The 12,978-nt window shown below is 41.2% G+C and overlaps 1 protein-coding gene across 3 annotated transcripts in view; it reads left to right on the forward strand.

Annotated features, from left to right (window-relative positions):
• Positions 1-12,978, forward strand: part of CCDC57 (coiled-coil domain containing 57) — a 130,217-nt gene that overhangs the window by 89,266 nt on the left and 27,973 nt on the right. For 2 of the 3 annotated variants that reach the window (XM_073310540.1, XM_073310541.1), the window contains exons 16-17: positions 6-140; positions 548-767. In XM_073310540.1, the coding sequence (XP_073166641.1) occupies positions 6-140; positions 548-767 (355 nt within the window). Of the gene's footprint in view, positions 1-5; positions 141-547; positions 768-7,116; positions 7,242-12,978 lie in introns of all 3 variants that reach the window. The other variant, XR_012154777.1, reaches the window with a different exon arrangement.

Raw genomic sequence — 12,978 nt, forward strand, 5'->3', positions numbered from 1 at the left:
AACAGGAGCTCCAGTATGCACAGCAACAACGTTTCTCAAGATTGACTTCTATGGTTGCCTTTCCCAGCTCAATAGAGAGCTTAAGTGATGAAAATGTTCCAAGTACCTGTGGTGAGAGAGCGGAATTACCCCAGATTCAGGTACAGTACAGGAATTTTTTACTAGTTTGATATACTTTTAACCATGTGCTTTAGTTCTATATAACACTCATTTTCTATGAGATACTGAAAATTCATTACTTTACTTATTAAGTGCAAAATAGTATTTATAATACAGCTTTATTTTATAAAACATATGTTAAACAAGTTGTATCCCAACCACACTGTCCGTGTTCCAACCTCATTCTCTTTCCCCTTATGCCCTGTCTAAATTAGAAATAATAACACAGCTTGTCTCCCAGCTGCTGAAACTATCTAGCTATCTCACTGAGAAGCTCCCAGTCCTGACCCTCTCCCGTCCCCCTGCCATCTTTTGATTAAACCAATTTCCAGGTGTCATCCATCTGAAGAGTAGATATCCTCTTAAGGGGATGTTCTGATTCTTACAGGTTCAACTGGAATCTTCTGTAAGAAATTGCAGTCCAGGGCAACAAAAGGAAAGTACATCCTCAGAAACAAACCAATCACAGCAACTCAGTAGGGAAAGCCAATCCCAACAGGCCTGGATGTCATCATCTGGAGTACACAGCTCTCTGCAGGATATTTGGCAGATTCTAGATATGGGATCAAGCCCTTCTATTCTCAGCCCTCAAAGCAACATAGATCAAGGTAAGAATGACTAGGAAAGAATTCACAGTATGAGGAGTGAAGGTACAATAGTAGATTCTCTCTGTTTACACTGATTTTACTATATGAGAGGTTTCAGAGTAGCAGCCATGTTAGTCTGTATTCTCAAAAAGAAAAGGAGTACTTTTGGCACCTTAGAGACTAACAAATTTATTTGAGCATAAGCTTTTATGAGCTACAGCTCACTCCATCGGATGCATTCAGTGGAAAATACAGTGGGGAGATTTATATACATAGAGAACATGAAACAATGGGTGTTACCATACACATTGTAACGAGAGTGATCACTTAAGATGAGCTATTACCAGCAGGAGAGCGGGGGCGGGGGGAATAAACATGGGGAAATAGTTTTACTTTGTGTAATGACCCATCCACTCCCAGTCTCTATTCAAGCCTAAGTTAATTGTATCCAGTTTGCAAATTAATTCCAATTCAGCAGTCTCTCGCTGGAGTCTGGTTTTGAACTTTTTTTTTGTTGAAGAATTGCCACTTTTAGGTCTCAGAGTAACAGCCGTGTTAGTCTGTATTCGCAAAAAGAAAAGGAGTACTTGTGGCACCTTAGAGACTAACCAATTTATTAGAGCATAAGCTTTCGTGAGCTACAGCTCACTTCAAGCTCACGAAAGCTTATGCTCTAATAAATTGGTTAGTCTCTAAGGTGCCACAAGTACTCCTTCACTTTTAGGTCTGTAATCGAGTGACCAGAGAGATTGAAGTGTTCTCCAACTGGTTTTTGAATGTTATAATTCTTGATGTCTGATTTGTGTCCATTTATTCTTTTACGTAGAGACTGTCCAGTTTGACCAATGTACATGGCAGAGGGGCATTGCTGGCACATAATGGCATATATCACATTGGTAGATGTGCAGGTGAACGAGCCTCTGATAGTGTGGCTGATGTGATTAGGCCCTATGATAGTGTCCCCTGAATAGATATGTGGCACAGTTGGCAACGGGCTTTGTTGCAAGGATAGGTTCCTGGGTTAGTGGTTCTGTTGTGTGGTGTGTGGTTGCTGGTGAGTATTTGTTTCAGGTTGGGGGGCTGTCTGTAAGCAAGGACTGGCCTGTCTCCCAAGATCTGTGAGAGTGATGGGTCGTCCTTTAGGATAGGTTGTAGATCCTTGATGATGCGTTGGAGAGGTTTTCGTTGGGGGAGGAAGGTGATGGCTAGTGGCGTTCTGTTATTTTCTTTGTTGGGCCTTTCCTGGAGTAGGTGACTTCTGGGTACTCTCCTGGCTCTGTCAATCTGTTTCTTCACTTCAGCAGGTAGATATTGTAGTTGTAAGAATGCTTGATAGAGATCTTGTAGGTGTTTGTCTCTGTCTGAGGGGTTGGAGCAAATGCGGTTGTATTGTAGAGCTTGGCTGTAGACAATGGATCGTGTGGTGTGGTCTGGGTGAAAGCTGGAGGCATGTAGGTAGGAATAGCGGTCAGTAGGTTTCCGGTATAGGATGGTGTTCGTGACCATCGCTTATTAGCACCATAGTGTCCAGGTTTTCCCCCCGCCCCGCCCCTCCCCCCCGCTCTCCTGCTGGTAATAGCTCATCTTAAGTGATCACCCTTGTTACAGTGTGTATGGTAACACCTATTGTTTCATGTTCTCTATGTATATAAATCTCCCCACTGTATTTTCCACTGAATGCATCCAGTGAAGTGAGCTGTAGCTCATGAAAGCTTATGCTCAAATAAATTTGTTAGTCTCTAAGGTGCCACAAGTACTCTTTTTCTTTTTACTATATGAGAGTGGTCCTAAAGTTACAGTCACTCAATTATCCATAAACCCAGCTGTCATAGATGTTCCAAAAATTACTTAGATACTTGAATATTGGTGCTGGAAAAAACAGACAGTTAAGGGGAACACTAACCCTTCTCCCCAGTATTATCATCCTCATTAAGAATACTGTTCCCCTCTTAATAAAACGATTAACTAGAGGAATACAAATACCACTCGCCTTTATAGCAGAACTTTATTAGGAGAAGATATAAAAATGAGTCCTCAATAACTGAACAATTAATATACTGTCCTGCTGCTGTTGGAGCAGCATTGTAACTTGGTCAGTCTTTACAAAGCTATTACTGTGTGGCAGGTATACGCTCCCTTAATATTATTTATTTGTATTTTGGTAACAGATAGAGTTCCCAGATGAGATCAGGGCCCCATTGTGCAAGTTACCATACAAACATATAGTAAGGAACAGTCCCTGTCTGAAAAATGCTACAGTTTAACTAGAAAAAACAAAACAGACAAAGGGTGGAAGGAGAAATAGAGGCACAAAGAGCTAATGCAAAATGGCCAAGGTTACACAACAGGTCAGTAGCAGAGCTGGGAATAACACCCGTGTCTCCTGACTTCCAGCCCAGTCCCCTGTCCACTGGACCACACTGCCTCTCCCTAATCCTCCTATGCTAACAATTTATTGGCACAGATTTAAAGAAATCTCTCTAATTCTGGGGCACTGTGGATTAATGTTGTATAGGGTTTAAGGCCAGAAAGGTCCATTAGATCATCTTGTCTGAACTCCTGTACATAATAGGCCGGTACATTTCATCTAGATACCCCCTATATAAAAGGCAGAGACTTTGGTTAGACCAAAACATTTCAGCCCTCAGGAGACTTAACTATGTGAGAGAACATTCTGAGAACAGGAGAAACCAAGGTGGAACTAATACCCAAGGTCCTTGCAGTGGCACTGAATTGATTGAGATGATCCCAGCAGGTGAACCATGCCCTTTCCTGCAGAACAAGGTGAAAAATCCTCAAGGCCCCAGCCATTCTGACCTGAGGGAAAATTCCTTCCTGACCCCAAATCCAGTAATCAGTATGATCCTGAGCATATGAGCAAAACAAGGTGTGTGAGGTAATATATTTTATTGGACCAATTTATGTTGATGAGACAAACAAGCTTTCGAGCTTACACAGACTCTTCTTCAGGTTTGAAGAAACTAACTACCTGCCATGCATCTAGAAAGAAGATCCTCTGTAACTTCTCAGGCCACTGGTCCACTGCTTGGTGTCCCATCTCCAGCTGTAGCCCATCTCTGATGCTTCAGAGGAAGGCAAAACTGAAAACAGATTACATACAATTGTGCATCAGCAAAAAAAATTCCTTCCTGATCCCTGCAGGCAACTGGCTGAAGCCCTGAAGTATGAGATTTGATTAAAGAACTGCAAGTGTTATGAGCCTTTTGAGAGCGATGCAGGCAAACCTGTTCTCCCCATGGCCTTGAAGGAGGGGGACGACTAGGGGAGACCCAGTCACAGATTCCAAAATCAGAAGGGACCATTATGACCATCCATCCCTGCCCCCTTGCATACACAGGCCATAGAATTTCTCTTAGAAGCTTGATTAAAGTATATCTTTTAAAAAAATATCTAATTTCTTCATAAAGACTCTAAGCGATGGTGAATCCACCATCTCTCCCAGTAAGCTGTTCCAATGTTTAATCACCCTCACTGCTAGGAAATTGTCTTATTTCAATGTTGAATTTATCTAAATTCAACTTCCAGCCACTGGATCCTGTTATGCCTTTGTCAGCAATGTTGGAAAGGCTCCCCTCCCCATCAGATCTCTTTTCTAGCTGTAAGTGCCTATGTGCAGTGATTGAGTCACCTCTCAGCTGTATCGTGGATAAGCTGAGCTCACTAAACCTCACGTTTTAAGGCTTGGTTTTTCAGCCCCTGGATCATTTTTATGGCCTTCTGTTGAATTCTCTGTAGTATTTCCACATCCTTCTTGAAGAGTGGCTACCAGAACTGGACACAGTATTTCTAGTAGTGATCTTACCAATGCTATGTACAGAGTTCACTTACCTACTTCTACTGATATTCCCCTTTTTATTACATTCAAGGAGCACATTAGCCCTTTTTGTCACCGCATTGTATTGAGATCGCATGTTGAGTTGATTATCTATCATGACTCCTAAGTGCTTTACCAAGACAGAATCTTGCATCCTGTAGGTATAACCTCTGATCTTGGTTCCCAGATGTATCACCTTGCATTTGGCAGTATTAAAACACATTTTGTTGCATTGTAACCATTTAACCAGGCAATTCAGATCACCATGTAACAATAACCTGTCCTCCTCCTTATTTACTACCTCAGCAATCTGTCTCATCTGCAAATTTTATCAGCAAATGTTTTAAAATCATCATTTTATATATCATTATTATTTTATAAATTCATCTAGATTATTCATAAAAATATTAGTGTGATAGTATGATATCTCACCATTACCAACTACATTTTGAGATCTGTCAGTGAACCAGTTTTTAAACCATCTAATGTGTACCCTGTTAATTGCATATTGTGACATTCCTCAGGGTACAGTCTGGACGTTGAACAGATGCATCCCCTCAATTCTCCAGCATGGGGTGCCTTTTATACAGCTTCATTGTAAGAGCAACCACTCCTGGTCTGCTCACAAACGGCCTCCAGCATGTAAATCACTCCCAGCTATACTGTATGAGTACTATAGTCAGACACCCATGACTTACACTGCAGGGCAATACCAGGAAACTCTCAGTCCCAGACTTTCCACTCGAAATGTGGATTTTGTACTGCCCAGTACTGTCCTGGACAATACAAGCTCATTGAAGGTACATCATTTCATTAATAGAAAATATGCACAAATCCTGTTACCCCTGTCACTGGTTTAGATAAAGCAATAAAGCAAGTTTATTAACTACAGAAAGATAGATGTTTTTAAGTGATTACAAGTAGGGCTGTTGATTGATCACAGTTAACTCATGCGATTAACTCAAAAAAATTAATCGTGATTAAAAAAATGTATCACACTGTTAAACAACAGAATACCAATTGAAACGTATTACATATTTGGATGTTTTTCTACATTTTCAAATATATTCTATTACGACACAGAATACAAAGTGAAGTGTGCTCACTTTATATTTTTATTACAAATATTTGCACAGTTAAAAATGATAAACACAAGAAATAGTATTTTTCAATTCACCTCATACAAGTACTGTAGTGCAATCTCCTTATCATGAAAGTGTAACTTACAAATGTCGTGGGTTTTTTTTTTTTACATAACTGCACTCAAAACAATGTAAAATGTTAGTGCCTATAAGACCACTCAGTCCTCCTTCTTGTTCAGCCAACTGCTAAGACAAACAAGTTTGTTTACATTTACGGGAGATACTGCTACCTGCTACTTATTTACACTGTCACCTGAAAGTGAGAACAGGCGTTCGCATGGCACTTTTTTAGCTGCCATTGCAAGGTATTTACATGCCAGATATGCTAAACATTTGTATGTCCCTTCATGCTTCAGCCAACATTCCAGAGGACATGCTTCCATGCTGATGATGCTCGTTAAAATGCGGTTGTATTGTAGAGCTTGACTGTAGACAATGGACTGTAGACAGTGCGTTCATTGAAATTGTGACTGAACTCCTTGGGGGAGAACTGTATGTCTCCTGTTCTGTTTTACCTGCACTCTACCATATATTTCATGTTATAGCAGTCTCGGATGATGACCCAGCACATGTTTGTTTTAAGAACACTTTCACAGCAGATTTGACAAAATGCAAAGAAGATACCAACCTGAGATTTCTAAAAATAGCTACAACACTCAACCCAACATTTAAGAATCTGAAATGCTGTCCAAAATCTGAAAGGGATGAGGTGTGGAGCATGCTTTCAGAAGTCTTAAAAGAGCAACGCTCAGATGCGGAAACTACGGAACCCGAACCACGAAAAAAGAAAATCAACCTTCTGCTGGTGGCATCTGACTTGGATGATGAAAATGAACATGCGTTGGTCTGTTTTGCTTTGGAACATTACTGAGTAGAATCCATCATCAGCATGGATGCTGGAATGGCGGTTGAAGCATGAATGGACATGTGAATCTTTAGCACATCTGGCACGTAAATAGCTTGCAACGCCAGCTACAACAGTGCCATGCGAACACCTGTTCTCACTTTCAGGTGACACTGTAAACAAGAAGCGGGAAGTATTATCTCCTGCAAATTGTAACCAAACTTGTTTGTCTGCGTGATTGGCTGAAGTAGGACTGAGTGGACTTGTAGGCTCTAAAGTTTTACATTGTTTTATTTTTGAATGCAGTTGTTTTTTTACATAATTCTACATTATAGTACTTGTATGAGGTGAATTGAAAAATGCTATTTCTTTTGTTTTTTACAGTGCAAATATATTTGTAATAAAAATAAATATAAAGTGAGCACTGTATAAATAAATATAAAGTGATGCATCCGATGAAGTGAGCTGTAGCTCACGAAAGCTTATGCTCAAATAAATTGGTTAGTCTCTAAGGTGCCACAATTACTCCTTTTCTTTTTGCGAATACAGACTAACACGGCTGCTACTCCGAAATCTCTCTACATGCTTCAGCAGTATTACTGGTTGGATCTTTCAGCCAGGATCCCTCCCCAGTCCAATGATGCTTCCTTTGTCCTTCAGGCGTTGTTGATGCTGTGAGTAGAGATGAAAAGAGAGATCATGTGGGGAGTCTGTTCCACCATTTTTATATCTTTTCCTCCTCTTTGAGAAACATCTCCAGGAGGGGTTAAGGAGACCAAGTCTGTGGGATGGGAACTTCCAGTGTTTCTTTGCCAAGATTTCTTGCTCACACTCTTTCCTGCCAAAGAATAGCTGCTTAACCAAGTGATAGTCCATTTAATTTTGTTGACACCTAGCTGAGGTGTCAGTTTGCCTTTTGTTTTTGAGGAACTGGTTTGTGCCTGCTTTTCTGAACTTGGAATATGTCTCAGTAATCTTATACAGTAGAATCTTATAACTTTACATACAATGTTGTTGTCACACACATTTTACCAGCACAGTATGAGTTTTCCAATGATACCTCACAAGGCATACTTTGTAAAAAAAATCCATTATAGTTTTGTAAAAAGGGTGAACATAGGGATATAGACTGTCACACATATAATGCAAGTTTGTAAATCAAAATGTGGTACTAGGTCAAATACCTTGGAGAAATCCATATATATTCTATCAACACAGTTCCTTTTATCAATGCTGTCCAAAAAAGACAACAGATTTATTTGACAAGATCTACCTTCTGAGAAACCATGCAGACTGGCATCAAGTGTTTTTTTTTTTTTTTTTTTGCCTCTAATCCTATGTTGCTAGTCACAAATTAACTGTTCCATTATTTTACCCAGACTCTGTCTGGCTGATCGGTCTATGGTACCCTGGATCATCCCTTAACCTTTTTTAAATACAGTAACTCGCTTAAAGTTGTCCCGGTTAATGTTGTTACGTTGCTGATCAATTAGGGAACATGCTCGTTTAAAGTTGTGCAGTGCTTCCTTATAATGTCGTTTGGCAGCCGCCTGCTTTGTCCACAGCTTCCAGGAAGAGCAGCCCGTTGCAGCTAGCTGGTGGGGGCTTTGAACCAGAGTGGACCGGCAGCCCCCCATCAGCTCCCCGCTCCCCTAAGTTCCCTTTGCAGCAGCTGCCCAGCAGGCTATCAATTGCTGTCCCTCCCCCCACTGCCATGTGCTGCTCCTGCCCTCTGCCTTGAAGCTGCTCCCCGAGCCTCCTGCTTGCTGTGCAGGGGCGGGGGCCGGAGGAGGGCTAATGTCAGGGTGTCTCCCTCCCCCCTGCTCCTGCACCCCGCTTACCCCATCTTCCATAGAGCAGGGGGGACACACACGACAGGGCTCAGGACGAGGGAGCTTCCTGGAAGCAGCTGTGGTCTCAGCTTGCTGATTAACTTAACAAGGCACTTAAGAGTGGGGTCAGCGTACTTAAAGGGGAAATGTGCATCTCTCTCCCTCTCACAGACACACGGTTTGTGTCTCTGTCTGCCATGCTGTCTCCTCTCCCTCAATTAGTACTGCCTTGTACAGTGTGAGGCTACATTAACAATGAGTTAACCCTTGAGGGCTCAGCCAATTGCTAGTTCATCATTTAGCAGTAAGGCATTCCCTGGGAAATATCCCACCCTCTGACTTCACCACCTCAACCAAGCTTCACAATCCTCATCGCTGTGTACAGTATTAAATTGTTTGTTTAAAACTTATACTGTATGTGTGTGTGTCTTTTGTCTGGCAAAAAAAAAAAAAATTTCCCTGGAACCTAAACCCCCCCCCATTTACATTAATTTTATGGGGAAATTGGATTTGCTTAACATCGTTTCACTTAAAGTCGCATTTTTCAGGAACATAACTACACAGTTAAGTGAGGAGTTACTGTATTGGAACTATGTTGGTAATCCTCCACTCCTTTGGAATTTTCCCAATTTTTCAAGATTTTTTTAAATATTAACTTCAAGAGAGCTCCTCAGCTAGTTCCTTTACGAACGTTGGACGTAAGTTACCTGGGAGTGTTGATTTGAAAATGTTTCATTTTAGTAGGTGCCGTGTCACATCCTCCTTTGTTACAGATGGCAAACTTTCTGTTCCATCTACATCATCATATGGGTTTGATACATCTTGCTGCTTCGTTCCAAATTCTGAATAGAAATATCCATTAAACGTTTCTGCTTTTTCTACGTCACTGTTTACAATTTTACCATCTGCATCTAGATATGGTTATATACCTGACCTAGGGTTTTTCTTGTTATCTTTAACTCCTTTGGCCACTGATATTTCATTGATTCCTTTGGCTTCCCTTTTTTACGTCAGCTACATTTTTTTTAACTTATAACTTTATATTCATTGCCATTTACTTCCCTGTTTCCCATCCTTTATATATAATTGTTTTATTACAGGGGTTCTCAGACTTTTGTACTGGTGACCCCTTTCACATAGCAAGCTTCTGAGTGCAACCCCCCTTATACATTAAAAATACTTTTTTATATTTTTAATACCATTAAAAATGCTGGAGGCAAAGCGGGATTTGGGGTGGAGGCTGACAGCTCACGACCCCCCATGTAATAATTTCATGACCCCCTGAGGGGTCCCAACCCCCAGTTTGAGAACCTCTGTTTTATTACCACTTTTGCATCTTCTTTTAATCAGGTTGGCTTCTAGCCCAGAATTCCTTTTTGTCTATCTGTGGGATCATGGACATCCAGTTCTCAAACTTTAGCAACCTGAAAATCCTCATTTTGATTTAAATTTTTTTCGCGGACCCCCAAGTCTGCTGCTTAGCCCTAGGCCGCGCTCCCACTCCTCCTCTTCTCCGTCTCTTTCTGCCCCTCCCCCAAGCTCGCCTCATCCCTGCTCCTCCCTCTCCCTCCAAGCGCCTCCTGCACTCCACTGAACAGCTGTTCCCCAGCATGCTCCTGCTGGGAGCGAGGGGGAGGAGTTGATCAGCGGGGCCCTTGGACTCCCTGGAGTACCCACACGGACCCCAGTTTGAGAAACGCTGCAATAGGATATCCATGAACAAGTCCCAGTTTTCATTAACGCTTTCCATTTCAGATTTGTTTTCCCAGACAGTTATACCACTGTTTACATTAATCTTTGGGAAATTAACCCTTTTAAAGTTCTAAATATACATATTATTGATTGGTGCCATATTCTGTTTGCACAAGGTAAGTGTAACAAGATCGTGATCTTTGGTACAGTGGCAACACTAATGTTTAGGTCAGTGATTAACTCTTCTTATGAGTTAATGAGGTACAACTATTGAATGTACCCATGTTGGGTGCAGGACTTCCTGTGTTAAGGAATTATCATCTATTATTTTGAGCAACTTTAGGGGAGTTTTGTAACTGGCTGCATGAGATGTCCAGCAAATGCACCTTTGTTGAAGTTACTCGTTACAACAGTTTTTCTTCTTACACTTTACAGACAGATGTTTAAGGAGCAGTTTGTCCTGTTCCCTAGTGAGATTAAGTGGTCTGTAACAGATGTCCCCCAGTACCCAATCCTTAGTATTAGTAGGTAGAACTTTTATCCATAAACATGTACTAGCCATTTAGCTCTCTAGACTTAGCTTTAAATTTGTATTGGGATTGTTGGTGTTAAATTTGTCCCTTTAGTCATTTATGTGCATTTTAAAAATACTATGCAGTTTGGCACAGAGAACAGTCTCTTTTCAAGGGAACTCCAGGACTAGGATTCATTAGTTAGTGTTTGAAAAAAGCTTTGAAAATGAAAAGTGCATCATAAATGGTACTTATTACTAGTACTTCCAATGGCAGGTATATTGCAGGATAAGATTAATGAGCATTGACAGAACTGCGGCAGAGGTGAACCCTAGGACTGGAATGGAAACAGCGCTGGTGGTTATAATTCATGTGTCTTTTTGTGGGTCCAGGGCTGGAATAGCAGGGGTACTGTAGGTCAGATCTGTATTGGCAAGATAAACAAAAACTGTGTTTGGTCATGTATAGGTCATGAAAATTTTGCTGATAATACCATGTTGTTTCATGCTGCTTAGTCTGGTGCAACACAACTGGCAACCTTACAAGGACACCAATTTCCTAACCTCTAGCAACTTCCAGCCAGAGTTGCAACACTTGCTGCAAGATTTTCAGGTGTCCAAAGCCTAGTGAAATAGAAGCAAGAGATGGGTTTCAGAGGGGTAGCCGCATTAGTCAGTATCAGCAAAAACAATGGGGAGTCCTTGTGGCACCTTAGAGACTAACGAATTTATTTGGGCATAAGCTTTCGTAGGCTATAACCCTCTTCATTAGATGCATGGAGTGGAAAATACAGTAGGGAGATATAAATACACAGCAAGAGAGACACCACTATTTCTGACAGAATTTCAGAGATGGAACAGAATGAAGCATCATTAGGTGAAGATATCCAGTTGTGATTACAGCCTGATTATCTGAGCATCTGGATTGATCCTGAGAATAGTTAACTGAGGAGGTTCTTATTCATCCCACTCAGGCTCCGAAATGAATAAGGACTGTAGAACATTGTGTTGTTTTTAAATTATTTGCTGCCTCCTTCTGAAGAAGGAGGAGGAAAATTTCTCCCTTTTGAAACTGCTTTAAGGGCCATCATGTACACTGAGAGTCATGAATAACTTGGGGTCCAGTTCACGATAGCATTTACATGGAAAAACTGAAACTTGAACAAGGAATTTGTGCTTTTGATCTGTTACTATGCTTAAATCTTTCAGGATGACAAAAGGAAGGCAAATTACTCAAAGAGCTTTTTCCATCCAAATTATCAGGAGACGAGCTAATTCAGTTCCACGCCTGCTTGAACCCATTTACAGAAATTTGTTAAAATAGTTATTTCTCTCAAATACCTCATTACAATGTGAGTTGAACAGCAGCAGCTACTAGCTATCTATATTCCTAGAATTAACAATTATTTTGCTATCATAATTAACTGGGAAATTAACAAAAGGCAGCTATGATAGCTTTCCACATGGACTCTTCCTGAGGGTCGAAATGACAGTCTGGACCTATACATAGGATGCTTCCGCCTATGTGCATATGCAGAAATGGTGGAAAAACAATATTGCTTGCCTCATAACCTAAGTCGTGCAGAACACAATGCCATCTACAGCCTCAGAAACAACCCTGGCATCAAGCATTCTTACAACTACAATACCCACCTGCGGAAGTGAAGAAACAGATTGATAGAACCAGAAGAGTTCCCAGAAGTCACCTACTACAGGACAGGCCTAACAAAGAAAATAACAGAACACCACTAGCCGTCACCTTCAACACCCAGCTAAAACCCCTCCAACGCATTATCAAGGATCTACAACCTATCCTGAGGGATGACCCAACACTCTCACAAATCTCCTTCCCTACATACAGCCCCCCAACCTGAAGCGAATACTCACCAGCAACCACATACCACACAACAGAACCACTAACCCAGGAACCTATCCTTGCAACAAAGCCCGTTGCCAACTGTGCCCACATATCTATTCAGGGGACACCATCATAGGGCCTAATCACATCAGCCACACTATCAGAGGCTCGTTCACCTGCACATCTACCAATGTGATATATGCCATCATGTGCCAGCAATGCCCCCCTGCCATGTACATTGGTCAAACTGGGCAGTCTCTACGTAAAAGAATAAATGGACACAAATCAGATGTCAAGAATTATAACATTCATAAACCAGTCGGAGAACACTTCAATCTCTCTGGTCACGTGATTACAGACATGAAAGTTGCGATATTACAACAGAAAAACTTCAAAACCAGACTCCAGCGAGAGACTGCTGAATTGGAATTCATTTGCAAATTGGATACAATTAACTTAGGCTTGGATAGAGACTGGGAGTGGCTAAGTCATTATGCAAGGCAACCTATTTCCCCTTG

Source organism: Lepidochelys kempii, chromosome 14, assembly GCF_965140265.1.
Source record: "Lepidochelys kempii isolate rLepKem1 chromosome 14, rLepKem1.hap2, whole genome shotgun sequence".
Lineage (NCBI taxonomy): Eukaryota > Metazoa > Chordata > Testudines > Cheloniidae > Lepidochelys > Lepidochelys kempii.